We start from the raw sequence: 21270 nt of genomic DNA, 5'->3' as shown, positions 1-21270 counted from the left end.
CCTAACACCCTGCCTGGGGGGCAGGGGCATCTGTCTGTTCTCCCCGTGGCTCTGACTCCTATATTATATTTGGAGAAATGCTGGATTCCAGGCATGGCAGGATACTGAGCACACCAGCACGGTGTGGACCGTGGCTGGTGACCTTGCCTCTGCTCTGTCACTTCTCTTCACTGGGCATTGGTGGGGGAAGTCCTCAAATCCTTCACCTCCAGGATTTAAATCCAGGTGGGCCCCCTGGTGACCCAGCTCTGCGAAAGAGGCTAAGGAGCGTAGGGGGGAGGAATGTGGGTAAGGAGCTTTAGCTTCTGATCTGTGTAATGGGGATAAATGCCAATTGTGCAAGGCTGTTGTGGGGATGACAGGGGTAGTGTCCATACAAGGGGCAGGTATCCAGAAGCTCCCCGTCTCCACATGGCAGGCTTCTCTGAGGCGCTGGTTAGGCTGGGCATTCAGTGCGTAAACTTTCCCAGGTTCCCACATTTGGGACTGTGCACTTCCCTCTATGTAAACTAAAGTAAAAGCTTATAAAAATTAGTGACCCCTTCCTCCTTCCAGAGAGGCTGGGGGTGCCTCAGAGTCTCAGGCAGCTTTTCCCAGGTGTGAGCGCAGGGCGGCAAGGTAGGGGGCAGGAAAGGGATCTCCCACTGTTGGAGGATGAGGGCCATCCTGGCGTGACTTAGCACCCTTCTGTGATGTTTCCCTGCCCCCTGGTGGTGGGAGGGGACCTCAGAAGAGGCGCCCTCCGGAGTGGTACCCTCCCTCCCTGCAAGGTGCTTTGTGCCTGGTTTCTCACCTTCTCCCGGACTTCAGCCAGGTGGGGAGGTATTTGACCAGGGTCCAGAAGCTCGGGCCTGGGCTGGGGGTGGGCTGGGGGTGGGGAACGCAGGTAGGAGCGGTAAAGGGCTGCAGTTGGCGTTGATGGAGCTGGGCTGCAGGTGGGGTTGGTTGAGGAGTGGCTGCAGGTGGGGGCTGGAGGAGCTGCTATTTAAGGGGGTGGGTGCGGGGCGGGGGCTGGCGGCAAGGCGGGCTTGTCTTTCCGGGTGTTTGGGCTTCAGCTTGCTGCGGGACCGGTGGGGCCCACCCCAGACTGCGTGAACATGGGCAGCCTCTGGCCATGGGTGCTGGGTCTGCTCTCTTTGCCAGGTAAGAGCGCTGCCTCACCCTTCTCTTCTGGAGTTTTGGTTCCAGCTACAAAGCTCGGGTATAGGAGGGAAGTGTGTGGCTGGAGCCCGCAGGGATCCGAAGGATCCAAAGGGGTCTGAATAGCTCAGAAAACGGGCTCTCCAGGGACGTTCCCAGAAGTCAGTTCCAAGGGCGCCAGGGGAGGCCTCCTGAAGATCCTGCGGGAAGGGCCTACCTGGCAGGAGGCAGCAGGTGTGGCACTCCAGAGGTCTCTGTTCTGCCGGTGTGCCAGGCTGGCCCAGTCCGAGTCCGTTTTCCAGAGGTCTGGGCTGAGAAGGTAGGCAGGGGCAGGGTCCAGGCTAGCCCACACTGCTGTCACTGTGGGCATCTGAGGTCTGTCCCCGTCTCTCTTCTCCTACACACAGATACTCCGAGCCAGGGGCTGCCTTTCAGAGCCCAGTGTTGGTCCCCTTAAGGGAGCTCCTTCCTCAAAGTTGTCTAGGTCTCGTCACCAGCTGGGACTGAGGACTACTTTCTGGAGGCCTGCCTTTGGGAAGGGCCTGGCTCTGGCTGTCTGATACCCCCCTCCCCCCATGTCCTATTGTCCTCTCTCACTAATGAGGGCATCTTGGGCATCATGGGTCCCCACCTGTCCGCAGGTTTGATCCTAGGAGCACCCTCAGCCTGCACTTCCCCAGAAGCCTGTGGAACCAGCTACTCAGAGGGCCTCAACCCCGAGGAGACCCAGACATCCTGGGATAAGGACATCCCTGCGATTAACCAAGGTGAGGGCACGGTGTCGTCTTGGGGGGTGGAGGGGCTCTGAGTCCATGTGGTGTGGCAAGGACTGTGCTGAACACGCAGCCAAGCAGAATAAGCTGGAAAGATGCCCGTTCACTGGGCTCTAGAGGAGGAACCTCTCCTTGTTCTGTGGGCAGCTTTTAAAAAAGTCTGTTTCTGTATCTTCTCTACCGGACTGTTATTTTCTAAGAAGAGAGAAAAGCCTGGGTTTAAAAAAAAAAACGGTCTGAGAAAAGTAGGGGTCTTTGGTGTACTCCATCTGGTGTTGAGCGAAGTCATTGTGGGTGTCTGAGATGTCTGCCATCTGGGGCAGGATGGTCCGCAGGTGTGAGCTGGGGGTGGGGTGGACAAAGCCAAAGCCGCAGGAGGCCTCCCGCCTCCCTGTCTGGGGGTCTCCGCTGAAGAAAGAGAACATGGATAATCTGGGATGAAGCTGCTTGGGGGGGGGGAGACAGACTGGAGTCCGGAGGTTGTAGCTGAAGCTTTGGGGGAACGGGGTGACTTTATCTGGAGGGATGAATATCTTCCGATGACCCTGTGGTCTGGCTCCTCTTTCTCTGTGAGGTGACCTGGAGCCCCAGCACGGCTGGGTAGGAGCAGGGCATCGTGCCACCTTTTAGTGACTGTGACTGGTCTGGAGGTAGCTAGAACCAATCTGGGGCTTCCCCGGCATTGATTTTCTTTTTTCAGCCACCACAGAGGACACTCTCACCAGCCAGGGCCTCTGGAGGCCCAACAGCTACCTGAGATGCACTTTACTGGGAAGCACGCGCCATCCCCAGCTGCTGGGAATGTGGGCTGCTAAGGCCTCACAGCTGAAGGCCCTTGGCCAGGGATGCCTGGGAAGCTACTCCCTCTCCTGCCCACAGTGGCTCACAGGGGCCATGGGGACAAGCGTGTGGTGCCTTTCGTGATCCCTAGCTCCTGTGGGATGAGGCTGAGCCTGCACTCCAGCAGAGCCTGGGTCTTCCTTGGTAACCCCCCCCCGCCCCCGCAATAAATTATTTGCAGGTACCTCGTCAGCTTAGGCTCTGTGTCTAGGGAACCCAACCTAACGCACCTCCAGGGCCAGAGTCTCTTCCAGGACTGACCTTTTAGTAAGGAGGCTGGGGAGAAGGGCTGCCAGCTGTGACTGGAGAGAGAAGCAGAGACAGGCTGATGTGGGGAGGGAGTGAGCCAGAGAGACAGACTGAGTGGGTGCCGGACGCCTTCCTTCTGTGTTGGTGCGAGCTGGAATTGGTCACGTCACTGCGAGGGCCCTGGATGTCCCACAGATGGGTAGGAGTTAGATGGTGGATGAGGAAGGACAGGAGACCCAGGGCGTGCTCCCAGCGGGTGGCCTGAGCTGGAGAGGGGGAGGACGTAGGGGACAGCTGAAGAAAAGACTGCTCCTGATTAGCAGAGACTCAAACATAGAGGGAGGGGTTGGAACTGGATTTGCATGGGTTGGGGGAGCTCTGGACTGTGTTTTAACAAGGGAGAGATGAGATCCGGCAAAGAAGCTTCATGCATGTTTGTAGATTGAAGACTCTTTCTCCAGTCAGAAAAGCCAGACTCTGGGGTTGCTGCTGAGCCTGTCCCTAGAGTCTGGTTTCTGGGGGGGCATGAACTCACCCACATCTCTCCCTTCTTCCCAGGGCTCATCCCAGAGGAATCCCCTGAGAGCAGCTTCCTCCTGGAGGGGGATATCCTTCGACCAGTGAGTATGAGCATGTACACACACGGGTGTGAATTACTTCCCAGAGAGCGTTAGAAGCCTTTGAGCCCAGCCTCTGATGTCATGCGGGCGTGATACGTGAGGGAGTCATCTCTGTTGCTCATAGTGTGATAGATATCCCTTCTTGCTAAAGTCACAGGGAATGTTCTAGTAGGAGTCAGCCAGACTGAATGGGAGGGAGGGTAACATCTACAGTGCTAACAGCAGTCAGCCTGGGAGGGCTTCCTGAAGGAGGTGGTTTGAGCCCTCAGGATCCAGCTTGGTATTCTATCCAGGGCAGGTGCTCAGGAAGTAATGGAATGAAGGAAGGGATGAGCACAGACTGGCAGAGGGGCTGGTGGGGCTGTAGGAGGTGGTGGTGGGGAACCCCAGAGGTGGTAGCCATGGTCTGGGATCCCCCTCTCGGGAGGGGTGGAGTCAGAAAGGGAGAAGGCTGGGAAGGAATTGGGGTGACTTGGGGGGAGGGGAGATGAGAATGCATGGTGTCTAGGAGAACAGGGCCATCTTCTAAGTGACTGGAGGGGGAGAGGTATCCTCCTGAACAGGACAGTGACCTGGTGAGAACAAGTTCATTTTGTGGGCTGGAGGCTGCCCATTGTTAGCCCAACGTGAGGCTGGGCTGCAGAGCCAAAGCCTAGAGCTGGTAGGTGGGGTGAGGTTCCTGTCCCCGGTCACCCAGTGAAGACAGGGAGGAGGAGCAGAATCCAGTAAAAATCTGGTAGACCATGGGGCAGGACCGGCCAGGATGCCATGAAGCCCACGCCTCACAGGGTTCTGGGTGGCAGAAGGGTGGAAAAGGAGTTGCTAAGGCCATCAGCCTGAGAAGGACCCTGCCTCATCTTTCCCTGGGGGTTCAGGGATGCTTGGCTGACGGCGGGGTTTCAGGAAGGACAGGGCTGCTGCTGGAGCTCTGAGCCTTTCTGAACATGGGCACCCTGGGGAGCTGGCACTCCCAGTCAGCCTCTTTAGGAACAAGTATCGGGTTTTGTCCTTATGCTTGACGGAATAAGATACAGATCCCTTCTGTAGAAAAAGGCTCGCGTTGTGTATTGTAGTTCATCTAGCAGGCCTCCAGATGTCCCACCCCTCTGTCCCCACCCTCCTATACCTGCGTTCTGCTTCTCGGGTCTTTTGGGTCCTTTGGGGCCTGAGACGCAGCACCTCTGGGGGCAAGAAGCTTGGCTGGCCCGTGTCCCCAGCGTCCCCGAACTGCCCTCTCTCTTCAGAGTCCCTTCCAGGTGTTCTCAGTGAGCAGCAACAAGTGGCCTAAGAATGGGGGGTTTGTGGAGGTCCCCTTCCTGCTCTCCAGGAAGTACGGTGAGTGAGCGTGTGCGCTCCATCCCGGGAGCTGTGGGCCTCCCTGTTCTAGACTCTTACTCCCCCGTGTAGCCTGGGCTCCTCTGGGGTTCTTCCCTCTGCCCCTACTTGCTGCCACTACCAAAGAGCCCTTCCCCAAGAAGCTTTTATTCCTGAGCACCTCCGGAGCTGGGAGGGCTGAGAGCCCAGAAGAGCTGATGGAACAGACAGTCCTCTGTACCCCCATCACAAGGCCACACGGCCCAGGGGACAGGGACCTACCCAAGGCTGCATAGCCAGGGCCTGTCTGGGACCCAGCTTCCCCCTCCCCCTCCTCCCTCGACACTCAGGCTGCCCTTTCCTGACATTTCCATTTTGGAAATATGCTTGGAGGCTCCGTTCCCACCCTGCGTGCGGGCCTGCCTGGGGTCACAAGGGCTCCGGAGGGTCTCCGCTGGAGGCTCAGCCGCGGTGTCGCCTCCCCCAGATAAAGCCAGCCGTGAGGTCCTCCTGAGGGCATTTGCTGAGTTTGAGCGGTTCACATGCATCCGGTTTGTTGCCTACCGGGGCCAGAGAGACTTCATTTCCATCATCCCCATGTCTGGGTACGTGCTCAGGGGCATGTGTGTGCACTCGTGCACAAGCGTGCGTGTGTGTGTGTGTGCACGCGCATGCGTGTGTGTGCACTGTGAGTGTGGGTTTCCTCTGTGTTCTTTGGGATTCAGCCGGGATTCACCCAAGCCATTGTCTAAAGCCTGTCTCTGGGCCAGTCTTCCCAGGTCCAGAGCGATCCTGCCCACTGAGTGGTCTGCCGGGTGGGAGCTGGACCTACAGATACTTAGGGCAGAAGGTGGAGAAGGAGAAGGAGAAGGGGATACTTGACCCTCCCCACAAAACCTTCCTGTGAGGAGGCTTCATGGTCTGGGGAGGGGCTTCGGCTTCTGTGGGACCCACCTGGCCTCCGATCCGGGTTCTACCGTGTAGGAGGAGCCAGCCGTCTCAACTCCTGAGGCTCTCCTGCCTTCTCTGAAAGGGGGATGATGGCAGTACCCACTTCTAGCTTGTTAGGGACCAAAGATCATACGTGAAAGCATTGACTTAGGGGCCTCTGCATGGGGATGTTTGCTCAGTGCTGCTTCGTTATCGATGCTCCTTTCCATCCCTCCATCCTCCTTGTACCCCAGGCTGGGAATGGGAATTCAGTGTACCCATTTCACAGATGGCCAGCCAGTGAAGGGACTTGGGAACTTCAGGCCTGGGACTAGAATCTAGGATGGGGGCTACCTGTTGGTGTTCATTCATCTCAGGATGTTGTGGGGGAGGGGAAGGAGGTCTGGGTCTGCTCTGGATCTCTGGGCTGGTGTCTACCCCGTGCGCTCTTCTGGCCCTGCAGGTGTTTCTCCAGCGTGGGACGCAGTGGAGGGATGCAGGTGGTGTCCCTAGCACCCACCTGTCTCCAGAAAGGCCCGGGCATCGTCCTGCATGAGCTCATGCATGTGCTGGGCTTCTGGCATGAGCACTCACGGGCTGATCGGGACCGCTATATTCGTATCAATTGGAACGAGATCCTCCCAGGTAAGCCAAGTTGTGCACAGCACAGGCTGGACCGGGGATCCTGGGGTGAGAGGGCATGGGCCAGGGCCTGAGCTGCCTGTCACTTTAGAAGAGGTTATCCAGGGCACCTGGGTGGCTCAGATGATTAGGCGACTGCCTTCAGCTCAGGTCATGATCCCAGGGTCCTGGGATCGGGTCCTGCTTCAGGTTCCCTGCTCCATGGGGAGTCTGCTCCCTCTGACCTTCTCTCCTTTCATGTTCTCTCTCACTGTCTCTCTCTCAAATAAATAAAATCTTAAAAAAAGAAAAAGAAAAAGAAGAGGTTATCCATCTTCCCCACCATCTGCCTGTCTGCCATGGGGAAGGAGGGGTTCCTACTTGGCTTTGAAACCTGGAGGTGGTCCAGATACCACTGCCCTGGGCTATAAGCCTTCCATCTGCCCACCCACAGTCCTGCCTGAGCTAGAGCATCACTATTTGCTTTGTCTGTCTGTCTGTCTCTCTCTCTTTTTAAACCTCATGGTCATAGCCAGGCACCTGAGAATGGAGTTGGTGGTATCCTCTGACCCTTGTTCAGTCCTTCCTGCACCAGACACTGCTGGGTGGGCTTGGGGCAGGGGCTGTGTTCCCTGGAAGTAGTGGGCTGTGTGTGCCAAGTGTCTGATGCAGGAGGCTGAGGACAGCCCTGCAGGGGCTCAGTCCTTGTGAGCTGGGCACCAATGGGCTTGGGGTACAGAGGAAGCCCAGGGAGACCACGTCCCAAAAGGTGGCAGCGGCAGAGCCAGGGCTGGTCTGGGGAGTGGGCCACTGTGTTGCGCACCAGTGAGCAGGTGCTATGGTGCTTCTGATCTCAGGAATGGTGGTGTTGCTTGCTTGGAGGACAGGGTTGGGGGGAGCAGGCTGAGTCAGGAGGTAAGAAGAGTAGAGGCCATTGCTTTGTGACGGAGGAAAGTAGAGGAACTACATGATCAGGAATTTGGTCTGGGGGAATGTAGGGTAAGGGGAAGGGTTGGAAGGCTTCCTGTAGGCAGAGAACTTCTGGTGGGAGTGCCTCCTCTGCTGTTGTGAGGAGAACCAGGTGAAATGGGCGGGGGAGGGTACTCAAGAGACCAACATGCATGGAGCCCTGAAGAAAGGGTACCATGTGGGAGGGACTTAGGTAGCACCTTACAATGAGACAAGGGATGGAGTTTGAGATCTGAGATTAGCCTAAGGAAGGGGATGATAACGGTGATTATACCCTGCAAATAGAGACTTGAATCCTTCCTAAGTGCTCATGGGATACTTGGGAAAACTTACCCTATGACAGAAAAACTTCAAATTTGAAAGAGTTAATTCAAATGTTTTCATTATGATATAAAATAATAAAACTAAAAATTTCTTCTACTTACAAATTAAAAAACAACAATAACCCTTTCTTTTAGCTCCAGGGTTAAAGAATTGCAGGAATTCTTAAAAAAACAAAAACAAAAACAAACCCTAGCACAGTAGAGCTGATGGTTCTCAGCTAAATCAATTCTCAGGGAAAATATGTAGACTTAAATACTTCTATCAGTAAAAATAGAAAAAAATTAAGCATTTCAATCCAAGTTAAGAAAAAGTAAAGCAAGAAAGAATTAAGTTAAAGACCGAAACTAATGAATTAGAAAACCAAGAGCACTCAAACTTGAGTGGTTTCCTTTTTTTCTTTTTTTTTTTTTAAAGACTTTTTATTTTACAGAGAGAGAGAGAGAGAGAGAGAGAGAGAGAGATATCACAAGTAGGCAGAGAGGCAGGCAGAGAGAGTGGGAAGCAGGTTCCCTGCTGAGCAGAAAGCCCAATGTGGGGCTCAATCCCAGGACCCTGAGATCATGACCTGAGCTGAAGGCAGAGGCTTAACCCACTGAGCCACCCAGGCACCCCTCAAGTGGTTTTCTTAAGCAATTTTCCCCACTTATTAAGAATGAAGAAAAATGAGAATACATTTATATTCTGTACAGAACAAACTTCTAAGATATACAAACTAAAGGCAGTAATGAACTGGGGTGAGGAGACCGGAGCTCAGAAAGGGTAGGAGTTGGAGGCTTATTATAGATTTCCACATCTTCTGACTTTTGAACCAGATAAATATATTGCCTATTCAAAACTGTTTAATATCTTAAGGATTTTTAAAGGGAAGGGTGAAGAACTCTCTAGAGGCAAGTATGGCAGTGACAGGGGAAAAGTGAGTGCTCCGGCAGTGGGGAAGTGCTGGACTCCAACCTAGGGGGTGGGTGTGCTGGCCCAGGGCAGAAAGAACAGGTGGCTTACTGCTGGGGAGTGGGAGTTCAAGTGCAGGTGATGGGCTGGTGGGTCTTGAGAGCTGGTTGAAGGGTAGGTGGTACTCTTTCTCTCGTGTGTGTGTGTGTGTGTGTGTGTGTGTGTGTGTGTGTGTGTGTTGAAGACACACAGTAGTGTGAGACTCTGTGGAAAGTGTAGGTTCTACAAAGACTGTTGCATCTGGGTGAGCTTGAATGGGGCAGGAAGTGGAGAACACTCTTTAGGAAATCATGAGGCCCCTGTGCTTCCACATCAGCTAGTGCTGGTCTGGACCCCTCCTGGGGAGGGGAGGAGTAGGCAGTGAAGGCACCAAGGAAGTGGGGACCAGGGACTGGTACTGTGTGGGGGGCATGTCTGGGTATGGTTTCGGATCCCTCAGCTCGCATAGGTTACAAGTTCCTGGAAGGTCCCTAACACCTAACCCCTCCCTCCCCCACCCTCTTCCCCACCCCCGCATCACCAAGTTTTGTGGTTGTTCTCCACCCCTGCCCCCCAGGCTTTGAAATCAACTTCATCAAGTCTCAGAGCAGCAACATGTTGGTGCCCTATGACTACTCATCAGTGCTGCACTATGGGAGGTGAGGACCCCCTTTCCTTCTTCCCTTCACTGCCCTACCAGCCCCCACTGTGCTCTGGACTCCGTTCCCTACCTGCTGGGTTTCAGGTTTGCCTTCAGCCGGCGGGGGCTGCCCACCATCACACCCCTCTGGGCTCCCAGTGTCCAAATTGGCCAGCGATGGAATCTGAGCACCTCGGACATCACACGGGTCCTCAGGCTTTACGACTGCAACCCGAGTGGCCAAGGCCCCCGTGGTGGAGGTGAGTGACAAGGGGCAGGGTGATCTGAGGAATCTCGAGCAGTTCCTCTGTGGAGGGTGGCGTTCATGAGGGTGAAGTGGTAGGACTGAGGTTGCAGAGGTGAGCAGGGCAAAATTGTCAGGGGTTCCCTACAAGGGATGTAGAGAAAGTATTTGAAAATTCTTACTTATGATTAAAAACTCTTAGTGAATAGAAATAGAAGTCACTTTTTTTTTTTTTTAAAGACTTTTTCATTTACTTGACAGAGAAAGACAGCAAAAGAGGGAACATAAGTAGGGGGAGTGTGAGAGGGAGAAGCAGGCTTTCCAGATGCGGGGCTTGATCCCAGGACCCTGGGATCACGACCTGAGCCAAACAAAGGCAGAGGCTTAACAATTGAGCCACCCCAGATGTCCATAGAGGTCACTTTCTCAACCTTAACATGGGTATCTACCAAAAATCCAGAGCAAAAATCATGTTTAATGTAGAAGTGCTAAAATCAGGACCAAAACAAGTTTTTTCACTATTGTCCTGTCTGTTTGATGCTGTAGTGAAGTTCTTAGCCGTTGCAGTACAGCAAGAGAAATAATGAAAAGTCTGAAGACTGGGAAGGAGGCAAAAACTGTCACTGCTCATAGATGACAATTATCTATATTGAAAGCAACAACACCTATTAACAAACTTTTGGAAACAAAAGGAATTTTCTTATTCTGTAAAGATTCATTTTGGAGAGGAGGGTCAGAGGGAGAAGAGGAGAGAGAGAGAGAGAATCTCAGGCAGGCTTCCCCTAAGTCTGGTGTGTGGTTTGACACCATGACCCTGAGATCATGACCTGAGCCGAAACCAAGAATGAGATGCTTAATTGAGCCACCTAGGTGTCCCAGCCATAAGAATTTTAAAAGACAGTTGTATAGAAACTTCTTTATGATTACATCAATAGTTGGAAAACATAATAAGAAAAAAACCATTATAATAGCAATAAGGTCCCAAGGATCAATCTGACAGAAATTCTGTAAAAAGTTCTATGGAAAATTAACCTTCATTAAAATCATGAAAGATTCTTAAATACATAAGAGATACGTATCCTGTTCATTAATAAGAAGACAATGTAAAAGTGTCAATTCTGATCTATAGAGTCTGTCAGTTCCTACTGAAAATCCCAAGAAGCTTTTTGGCAATCTTGACCAGGTGATTCTAAAACTTATATGAAAACACAAGAGGCGGGACGCCTGGGTGGCTCACTCGGTTAAGCATCTGCCTTTGGTTCAGATCATGCCAGAGTCTTGGGACTGAGTCCCATGTTGGGCTCCTTGTTCCACAGGGAGCCTGCTTCTTCCTCTGACTGCCACTCCTCCTGCTTGGGCTATCTCTCTGACTAGTAAATAAAATCTTTAAAAAATTAGAATACAAAAGGCAAATAGCAAAGATACTCTTGAAGAAAAATAAAGTGGAGGGACTTGCCCTACCAGATATCAAGATATATAGTTTAAAAAATTTGTACAAATGTATCCATATAAAATACATACAGGAAATGTATGTACATAAAATGTGTCTAGGATAGACCATTGCCCATTGAAACAGAACGGGGAGTCCATAAGTGACTTCTACTCAGAAGTGGAACCTTAATGAAGGGGTGCTGCCGATCATTAGGGAAAGAATAGACTAGACACTGAGTGGCTCTCAGATGACTAGTTATATATTAAAAAAATTCCCAACTCATGCACAAATTCCTCTCAGATATATACAAGACTTACATATAAATAGAATAAACTTTAGGGGGAAAAAAAAGTAAAAACCTTCATGACCTTGGAATAGGTAAGGATTTCTTTAAGACACAAAGGAACCCATAAAACTGGAAAGATTCAGGAATCCAACTACACTAAGATCTCCTATGTAGTTATTCTAGTAAAACTGCTAATCAAAAGACAATGTTACAAGTCAGAAGAGACTTTTGTAACACATAATTAATTGTATCCCAAATACATAATATATGTTATATAGTTAATATAATATACATAAGAAAAAGCTGGAAGTACAAAGTAGAAAAACAGGAAGAGACCGAACAAGCACCTCACAAAGGAAACCAAATGAGAAGTAAACACAAGCCCTTCAGCTTCCCTCGTGTGTGTGTGTGTGAGCGTCCCTAATCCCAGCTCCAGGAAACTGCCCATCTACGGTCTGTCTCTCTAGGTTTGCCTCTTCTGGAAACTTCATGTAAATGGAATCCTGCAGTATAGGATCTTTTTTGAGTGGCTTCTTTTACTTACCATAATGTTCTCAGGGCTCATCCATATGGTATCATGTAGGAGTCCTTCATTCTTTTATTGTCAAATTGTATTTGACAATTGTATGGACATATTGTATGGACATAGGACATTTTGTTCATCAGTTGAGAAAGATATTTGGGTTATTTCTACTCTTGAGCTATTATGATTAATGCTACTACGGATGTTTGTATATCAGATTTTATGTGAACAGGTGTCTTCCTTTGGATATACACTTAAGGATAGATTACTGGGTCCTTGGTAACTCCAGATTTAAGGGCTATGTTTCTCCAAGTTGGCTGCACCATTTTTCACCCCCATGGGCAGTGTATGACAGTTCGAATTTTCCCATGTCCTTGCCAACACGTGCTATTTTCTATTCTTCAGACTACATCCATCCTAAGTGGGTATGAAGTGGCATCTCTCCTTGTTTTGATTTGCATTTCCCTAATGATCTCTTCATATGCGTCTTGGTCATCTATATATGCTCTTCGAGAGCATATGTGTTTAAATCCTTTTACCACCTTTTCATTGGGGTTGTCTTTCTATTGCTGAGTTGTAGGCAGCAATTTGTGTATTCTTGATACATGTCCCTTATCAGACTTGTCATTTGGAAATATTTTCGTGCATTCTGTAGGTTGATGGTGTCCTTTGAATACAAAAATTTTTAATCTTGATGGGGGTCTAACATCTCTATCCTTTAACTGTGCTTTTGGTGTCCTATCTAAGTAGGCTTTGCCTAACCCAAGTTCCTGAAGATTTAATCCTAAGTCTTTTGCATGTGAGTATCCAGTTCTAGCACCATTTCTTTTTTTTTTAAAGAAATTTTATTCATTTTATTTGACAGAGAGAGAGATCGCAAGTAGGCAGAGAGGCAGGCAGAGACAGAGGGGGAAGCAGGCTCCCTGCTGAGCAGAGGGCCCGATGTGGGGCTCAATCCCAGGACACGGAGATCATGACCTGAGCCGAAGGCAGTGGCTTAATCCACTGAGCCACTCAGGCGCCCCCTAGCACCATTTCTTATGCTATTCTTTCCCATATATCACATCACATACTATATACTTTTTGGTTTTGTTTTGTTAAAAAATAGATGATGTGTCAAGAGCTTGGTGGGTATTCTAGAGTTTGGACTACTATGAGGACAGCAGGTTTATCATGATGGTAGATATTCAAGCCTGTTTGGATGCTGAAATGATGACCCAATGGAGAAGGGAAAAAAATGCACAGCTCAGAGGGAATAATATCTAGAACATTTGGGTAGGAGCTGCCCTTGGTGGTTGGGTCTCCGAGAACATGTCCGGGATTCCTTGGACCTAATGAGAAGGGAGATTGGAGCAGAGCTAAACTTTCATGTAGATCTTAATATGCTGATGTATGGGCTTCTGAGGGTTTTAGTCACAAAGCATGACATGAGGTCACTGGCCTAGAGGTTGGGGAGAAGGTGATGGATGTGAAGGGAAAGGCGTGATGCTGCGGTCTAGTTGGCAGGAGAAGAACCCAGCTAGAACTACCCCATAGTGCGGTCGGTGGTGCCGGGGCAGCTGGCGGCCAGGGGGAGGCACAGCGTCGGTCGGCAACTTGGTTCTCCAGGACTGGGATTTTGTGGGCAAGGTGCTTGAGGAGTCCTTGCAGTGAGGGCTGTGGAGCCCAAGGTGGTTGTGTAGAATGGTCTGGAAGTGAGGAGGTGGCAGAGCTGGAGTGGAGCTGGAGATGTGATACTTAAACAAGAGAGCTGAGAAGAACAGGAGGGGGTGGCCAGGAATGGAGATGGCTGCTGTGGTGGTCTCTGGCACTGCCCGGTGTAGGGGAGCGAGCTGGGACCAGGAGGGGGAAGACTGCTGTTTGAAGCAGATCAGCCCTGATACGGTCAGTGTCTGTCAATGAAAGGTTGGGCTCCTTGTGAAGCCTTCTATGCATGGGTGGGTGCGACAGGGGCGAGAGGCAGCACCAAGGTGTGGTAGAGGGGTCTGGCCAGCTAGAACTTGGGCTTAAGATGAAAAGTTGTCTAAAACTCTGGGACCATGGTCCAGGAGTGGCCGTGAAGAGCAAGGCAGCTCTGTCTTGCCGAGTGCATGTGCCCGACCGTGATGGAGGTAGTTATAAGTGCGAGAGGAATTTTGCAGAAGACCTCAAAAGCAGGGGGTCACTCAGTACAGAGGGCCCAGGAGGTGGGGGGACAGTGCTCTCAGTGCTGTCAGCCCTTGGCTCTCCAGCGCATTGACCGTCAGCAGCCTAGGTAATGGGTGGGAGATCATGGAGGACGCCCATGGCCTGACTTGCTGGTGGGGACTAATGAGACCAAGAGGGGAGGGATCAGGATGGTTCTGTGGTCCTTGTCTTTCAGTGGGAGTTGAGAATATGGGTCTTGAAGGTGTTGAGCGGGGTGTGGTAGGCTGTCTCCAGTAAGCTGTGAACAAGGAGGCTGGCTGATGGCTCCGGGGCTCTACAGTGGGGTGGTGCCTTTTCCTTCTGCGATTCTGGGACATAACCTCCTGTCTTTCCTGCTGCAGGGTTCCAGCCCCACAGCGATGGTAGGAGCCCTACTCCTGCCCCTAGACCATCCCTGCAACGGCTTCTGAAGGCATTGTTGGCAGAATCTGGGAACCCCGACGCCAGTGGCCCCAAGGCAGGAGGCCGACATGTTGCTGCAGGGCCCCGAGAGAGCTCACATAGCTGGGAGCTCCCTGCGCAGAGGAAGGTCACTGTGGGGGCCTCTGCAAGGCTGCCTCAGACCCCAGCTTCTTCCCTGAACTCCAGGCCTGGAGCAGGTGTTCCTGGTGTTCTAGAGATGTCCCGACTGGCCCAAGCACCCTCTGTACCCCCAACCACATCTCCAGAGGCAGAAGGCCAGCTAGTGCCTATCCAGGATGCTTTGGGGAACCCAGATCTGCCAGGAGCAGGTATACCTGAAAGTCCTTTCAGGGGGACACCCAGAAGTCAAACCTGTGGCTTCTGTCCCCAAGGGGGAAGGGCAACTTCTGCCTAGAAGAGCAGGGTTGTATAACCCCTGGCCTTTCTGGGCAGTGTCTGGTCTTCCAGCCCTAATTTAGCTACCCTGTCTGAGGCCTAGGACTCTCCCTCTGCCCCTTCCTTCCCCATGTGTTCTCCTGAGGGCTCCTGGGGACAAAGGGAACTTCTAGGTCTATCAGGGGAAGACAGGCCTGTCAAGAGATGCCTGGCTCTGCCTGCTCTCAGCTTCTGCCCTAGCCCTGGAGGCTGCTGGGAAGGGGAGAGGATATTCTCCAGGGCTCCAGAACTCTGGGAGTCCTGTAGGTGAGTTTCAGCTCCCCCAGCATGCTCAGGTTCTGCCCCTCTTTCAGGCCAGGACTTGGGGAGCCTGTAGCTGGAACCCTGGGAGTGGCCTCACATCCCTGGTGTTTGAGTGCTTGGAATCTGTAGCCTCCAGCTCTGCCCCCCAGGGGATTTCAGCTTGTTCCCCTGCAGTGCAGGGAGGCTCCAGTGACAGGAATGTTATCCCAGGCAGTGAGGAGGCAGGGGAGGAGGCCTCCAGCACTGCACAGTGGGGGAGCTCAGCAAGAATGGGAGGCCCTGGACCTAGGACTCAAACCTCCTCTCCACCCTGCTTTCTGTTCCCAGGAGCCCTCCCCCACTCCCTCCACCAGCCAGGGGCTTGGTCACAGAGTTAAGTTGGGAGTCCCTGGCGGCTGGGAAGGGGGGGTGTGTGTGGTCAACCTGTTTTCCTTCCTTCAGCAAAGCCCTGTCCTTCCCTCCTGTTGCTGGGTGAAGGCTATTCCAGGAGTGAAGAAAGTTGGGGTGGGGGGGGCGGCGTGCTTACAGGCCAGGAGCCCCTTAATCCTGGAGAGGCACTATTCTGGTTCCCTGTCGGAAGCCTGTGGAAGCCTTGCTTGGAGTAGGGGGGGAAGTAGGAGCCCGTATCCTGGCCCTGTGGTGCCAAGTGCCTCAGATATTCTGTGGGAAGGCAGAAATAAAAATTGGGTATTTGCTCCAGGAACCGGGTGCTGAGCTGTGCATGAGTCCATGTAACCCTGCTGACTGACCTGGGGGGGTACTTCAGGGCCTTATATCCACTTCCCGGATTGGGGTGGGAAGAGGGATTCAGGGCAGCAGAGGGAGCAGGGCTGAGGCTTGTAGTGTTTCAGTGCTGGGGAAGATCTTGGCCTTTGCCCGCCTCCTGGGCCCAGTCTGGGGACGAGAGGCTATGCTCCCGGGTGGCTGGAGCCTCTGCCCTCAGTTCATCTTGGGTTTCTGTCTTGAGTCTGGGATTTCCTCAGACTGAGCAGGGGCCTGGTCTCAGGTATTAGCCTCAGGGAAAGATCATGGGTTGGGGAACACTTAATCCCTCTGCTTGACCCCAGGCAGGAGAGGAGAGGGGCTGAGTGAGCCTAAAGGGAGCGAGGAGTGGCTCTGGCCCTGTTCCCACCAGGGTGACCATTCCCCTGGGAGATTCCCAAGCGGAATATCGGGAGCCTACACAGTGCCTCCCTTTATCAGAGAAAGATCCATCTGTGGGTTTCTTTTGGTGTTAGAGCCAGGCCTCCGGCTCTGGGCTGGGCTTTCTTGGTGGCCATGCTACGTCAGAGGCCGTGAGGAGCTTTGTGCCCTGGAGGCCCTCCCAGTTCTCAGACGCTGCCTGCCATTAGCCTCCATTTAGACGTGGCTTTTGGATTCTCCAGAATTTGGGTTCTCTAGACCATAGGGTTGGCCGAGCCTGGTGGCTCAAGGGGAAGAGTGCTTCCCCACCTCCTTTTTGGGGGTGAGCAGGGTCATCACCAGGGCTATTCTTACCCTTCCGCCCTGAAGCCAGCTGTCACTACAGACCCTATTCCCCAGGCCTGTTCCACAAGCCCCACCCTGCCCCCGTGGTCCAGCCTTGGTTCAGCCCCTGAAGCCCTAGTGTGGGGATTATGCCATGGATGGGATGCTGGCTGTTAACCAGAACCCGGTGGCTAGCCACCCATCCCGGGGTCCGTGGCCTATTCCCTATTCCCCAATTCCCAGCCACATAATTACGTGGCCTCACTCATCAATTTATTCATTTACTCGACAGACTCTGTTGAATTAGGTGCCAGGCTGGCTCAGCTATGGGCACTGGAAGTAACATGGTGAGCAAGGCAGGGTTTCCATTCTTGTGGAGTTTATTTGGGGGTGGACAAAGGATGGACAGTAAATAAAAAGTCATCAGGGATTTATAAGTGCTGGAGGAGGGTGTTCCTTTAGGATGTTGGCACTGCAACTGGAATCTGAATGATAGAGACTACTCTGTGAACAATCCAAGGAAATAGCCAGTGCAAAGGCCCTGAGGCAGGAGGGAGTTAAGGTTGGAGTGGAGGGATGATGTATGGTAGGGCAGGGGAGGCTGGCAGGGCAGGGATAGAGAGGGATGATTTTATTCCAAGAGCAACAGGGAGCGGCTGCTGGAGGATTCTAAGGAGGGGAGTGATAAGATAGAAGCTTTTAAAAGCCTTCCTGGATGCTCCGTGGAGAGTAGATTAGAAGCAGGGAGAACAGCAGGGAAGCATTATAGCTGTGCAAGCCAGAGCAATGGGGCTGTGGGAGGGGGCGGAGTGGGGGATTCTGGAACATGCTTTGACAGTTAAGGCAATCACATTGCTTACAGGATGCAGGGGGTGAGGGGACCACATACAGCACGGTGTAGAGACCTTGGGAGGTGAGGGAGGGTGTGGGCTGAACGAGCCTGGAGTTCAGGGCAGGAAATGGACTTCAGGGCATCCTCAGCATCTAGATGGGAGTTATGGGGCTGGATGAAATTACTAAGTTTGGGTCCAGAAGACAAGGGACCCCAGGACTAACAGGGGTGCTGTGACCTGAGGGCAGCACTATTAGTGTTTTGTACCTCATAATAGTTTGTTGCAGGGGCTGTCCTTTACTTTGTAAGATGTTCAGCAGCATCTTTGGCCTCTACCCACTAGACTCTAGCAGCAACCCCTTTCCTCCTGTTGTGACCATCAAAAATGTCTCCAGGTGCCACATTGCCCAATGTTCCTGGAGGAGAAGGTGGGGAAATATCCCGCTCAGTGAGAATCCGTGATTGGGAGTTTGGGGGAGAAAAGGAGGCCAAGAAAGAAGGGGTGGTCTCGAGCCTGCCGTGTTCTCAGGGAAGGGAGCATTCTGTGGTCTAAAATCTTGCTGAGAAATTAGGAGGATACACTTGACGTGGAGTCAGGAGTCACGAATGACCCATCAGGAATAGATTCAGTGGAGGGCAGGGTGTGAGGGGGGTAGAGATTGTACAGAGAATGGTTTAAGATGGTGGCAGTGGCAGGTGGCATAGAGGGCTTCTCAGGGGAGGGGGCATAACGCTGGAGGGGGTGACTGCAGGAGCAGAGTCCTGGAGGACAGGAGAGGGTTTGAGATCCTTACAGAGGTCTTGCCTTCCCAGCAGAGCTGGAGCTTGGGTGAGTCTGGGGAACTTCCTGCCTATGGGCCTTCATCTTCTAGGTTGGAGGCCAAGTCACGTCCTGGAGTAGGGGAGGGTGTGCGGGCGAGAAGGATGAGCGGGCTACTGATACTGGGAGGGGGCGTGGAAGGTGAGTACCCTAGGGAAGTATGAGATGTGTGGTCATGCCCTTAAAGGAGGCCAGTCGATTCTGGGAGTGTTTCGCTCCAGAAGGAGCAGCTGCTCCGGCAAAGCCAGGTGGCTGATTGAGGTCTGCCCAGGGTTGGGGTTTTGTCAGGTGAGGTGCACTGGAGGAGAGGGTTCCGGACTTGCATCATGGAGGGCATGAATCAAGGGACTGGGAAAGTGGGGAGATTGGGGCTAAGGGGTGGTGTGAGGAGAGGGCCCTAGGGATTTGAAAAGTGGGGGCTTCTGGGGAGAGCCAGGGTGTGAAGCCCAGTTGGGCCCCAGTCCCATGGAGCCCTGGCACGGGAGAATCTGGGGCCAGTCTTGGCACTCAGGCCTGGATATGAAGCTCCAGGGCTTTCAGCTAAGGTATCCCCATGTCCCTAAATGTTCCCATGTCTTTGGAAAAGATGGTACTAGGTAACCTCCCCCCATCCCTTTCCAAGGGCATCCTCTGGGGATACCTTCATTTGGGCAGTACTGGAGAGAGGCTCATGTATGTCCCCCACTGGGGCCAGGCTGTCACTCCCCCTCCTCATTCAGGGACCTTGGCCAGTACTGGGGACAGAGAAGGGATGTGTGCTGCCGTCCACCAGCCTCTCAGTACTTCTCTGGGTGTGACCGTGGTACTGTGTACACGGTGTCAAAGAACTTGGAAAGCAGGGTACCTCTTTCTCCCTGGAAGGGCGGTGGGTGAGAGGTGAGTGGACCTTGGAGAGTGGGAGGGCCACCAAGCACAGAAGTAGCAACCAGCTCCTGGGAAGGACCGGAGATGTGGGAGCTCAGGGCACGTCCAGGGACCACTAGGTAAGCTGGTGCAGCCAGGATGGCAGGCCAGTGCCCTGCTGGGGCTGCTCTGGGGCAGCTCCTACCACTGGTGGAATGGAATGACAATGGAAGTTCAGCTCTAGTTTGGGAATAGCTGAAGCTATGGCCTGAGGCTCAGTTTCATGCAGGGCTGGAGCCAGCAGGCAGCCCCAGAAGGTGTGTATGGGGGAGAGAGCTGCAGAGAAGGTGGGAATCAACTTATGTAATGGCTTCCACTGCCCCCAAGAGCCCACTGCACATCTGGGAGGTGGGGCTGGGAGGCGGCAGCAGGTGACACAGACCCTGGGGCTGTGGCTAAGCCTCACAGATGCCTGTAGACTGTCCCTGGCTGTCCCCACTGGGGCTTGGGCCCGGTAGGGCTTGACACTTGGTGGATCCAGAGCTGGCTGCCTGTTTGGGGAAGGCCCAAGTGGAGGGAAGGGGCAGGGGACAGAGTCTGAGCAGCTCTGACCACAGCTCCTTCGGGATCCTGGTGCCTTTCGAGGAAAACTTGGGCCAGGAAACAAAGGGCTGATGCTGACTGCAGTGTCTGGGGAGATACCCTTTGGCCCCCCAGTGTGAGTGTGGTTGGAGATGGTGAGAAAGTGGTCCCTCAGGCCAGCCTCGGGGAGGGGGCTGCTGAGGCCCCTCCATCTCTGGTCAGCCCAGCCAGCAGGTGGGGGTGAGCTGTAAAACCTGTCTCTGGAGGGGCTGACCTCTCCCACCATCAGGCTGTGGGTGCTCAGACTTCACAAAGGTGCTGAGTAAGGTGGCGGGAGGTGGGGACAGCCCTCGCTCAAGGAACCCTTCCACCCCTGCTGTGTGAGGCTGGGGAAGGGTGAGACATTGTGGGCACTGTGAGGTCATTCTCTGGTCTCATGAAGACGGAGCAGGGAGGCAGGAAGGTCCAGCACGCACACTATCTCAAGTCCTGGTCCGAGGAGCCCTACTTTTCGGGGTGGCTTGATGCTTATTTATACAGAGGATGTCCTGCAGAGACAGGGGCTATAAATACAAGGCCTGGGGCATGACATCAGGGGCTCTAGGAGTGGTGAAAAAAATGTGCTCTTGAGGCTGCCCAGGCTGGTGCTGGTGGCAGTGGCCACAGGGAGAGTAGGGCCAAGGGTGCCAGAGGGGGAGCCTAGGTTCTTGGAGTCTAGCATGGGGACGCGATGGGGTGGGGTGATTCATCTGAAATTTCTTTCTTTTTTTTTTTTTAAAGATTTTATTTATTTATTTGACAGAGAGAGATCACAAGTAGGCAGAGAGGCAGGCAGAGAGAGAGGAGGAAGCAGGCTCCCCGCTGAGCAGAGAGCCGGACGCGGGACTCGATCCCAGGACCCTGAGATCATGACCCGAGCTGAAGGCAGTGGCTTAACCCACTGAGCCACCCAGGCGCCCCTCATCTGAAATTTCTTACCCTGCTCCTTCTACAGCCACTCCAAGAGGGGTGTGACTATGGGGGGAGAGTCCACAGGAATGCGGTGTGTGTGTGTGTGTGAGTGTGAGTGAGAGAGTGACAACATAGTCAAAGCGATGCTCCTCCCTGCCTAGCTGCCCCTGAGACCTACTTTTTCTCTGAGTTGTGTTAAAAAGCTTGAGATTGCATGATCCCAGAGTGCTAGGATCGAGTCCCGCATCGGGCTCTCTGCTCAGTGGGGAACCTGCTTCCTGCTTCCTCCGTTTCTCTCTCCGCCTGCCTCTCTGCCTACTTGTGATCTTTGTCTGTTAAATAAATAAATTAAAAAGAAAAAAAAAAAAGCTGAGATTGGAATCCAAGCCAGTTTTGGTCTTACCTCTTTGCCCTTAGTGGAGGAAACCGAGGCAGCGGTAGGGTTGGGGTGGGGGCGTACACCTGAAGTCCTTAATCTTTGAGCACTCCCCCGCCCCACCAGCCTTGGGAACCTCGGTGCCCGCAGAGCGCGGCGAGGGCTACCGACACGCGGGCGGCAGCAGGGGGCGCTCGCAACCCGGCCACGCGCGCCTCCCCGGGGCTCTGCAGACCCGACGGAGTCCGTTCGGGGCAAGAAAGCGCTTGGGGAAGGGGC

At 53.1% G+C, this 21270-nt stretch overlaps 1 protein-coding gene across 1 annotated transcript; it reads left to right on the top strand.

Moving 5' to 3' along the window:
- The first annotated feature begins 1097 nt into the window (after positions 1-1097).
- On the top strand, positions 1098-15531 carry ASTL (astacin like metalloendopeptidase). Its single transcript, XM_032352826.1, has 9 exons — positions 1098-1143; positions 1782-1907; positions 3561-3622; positions 4867-4957; positions 5424-5541; positions 6330-6511; positions 9285-9366; positions 9453-9607; positions 14361-15531. Exons 1-9 carry the CDS (start codon positions 1098-1100, stop codon positions 14834-14836), a joined length of 1338 nt encoding a protein of 445 aa, XP_032208717.1. The 3' UTR covers positions 14837-15531.
- Positions 15532-21270: the final 5739 nt, after the last annotated feature.

Source organism: Mustela erminea, chromosome 7 (genome assembly GCF_009829155.1).
Source record: "Mustela erminea isolate mMusErm1 chromosome 7, mMusErm1.Pri, whole genome shotgun sequence".
Classification (NCBI taxonomy): Eukaryota; Metazoa; Chordata; class Mammalia; order Carnivora; family Mustelidae; genus Mustela; species Mustela erminea.
The sequence above is the reverse complement of the archived record's forward strand: the minus strand, read 5'-3'. Positions and strand labels throughout refer to the sequence as shown.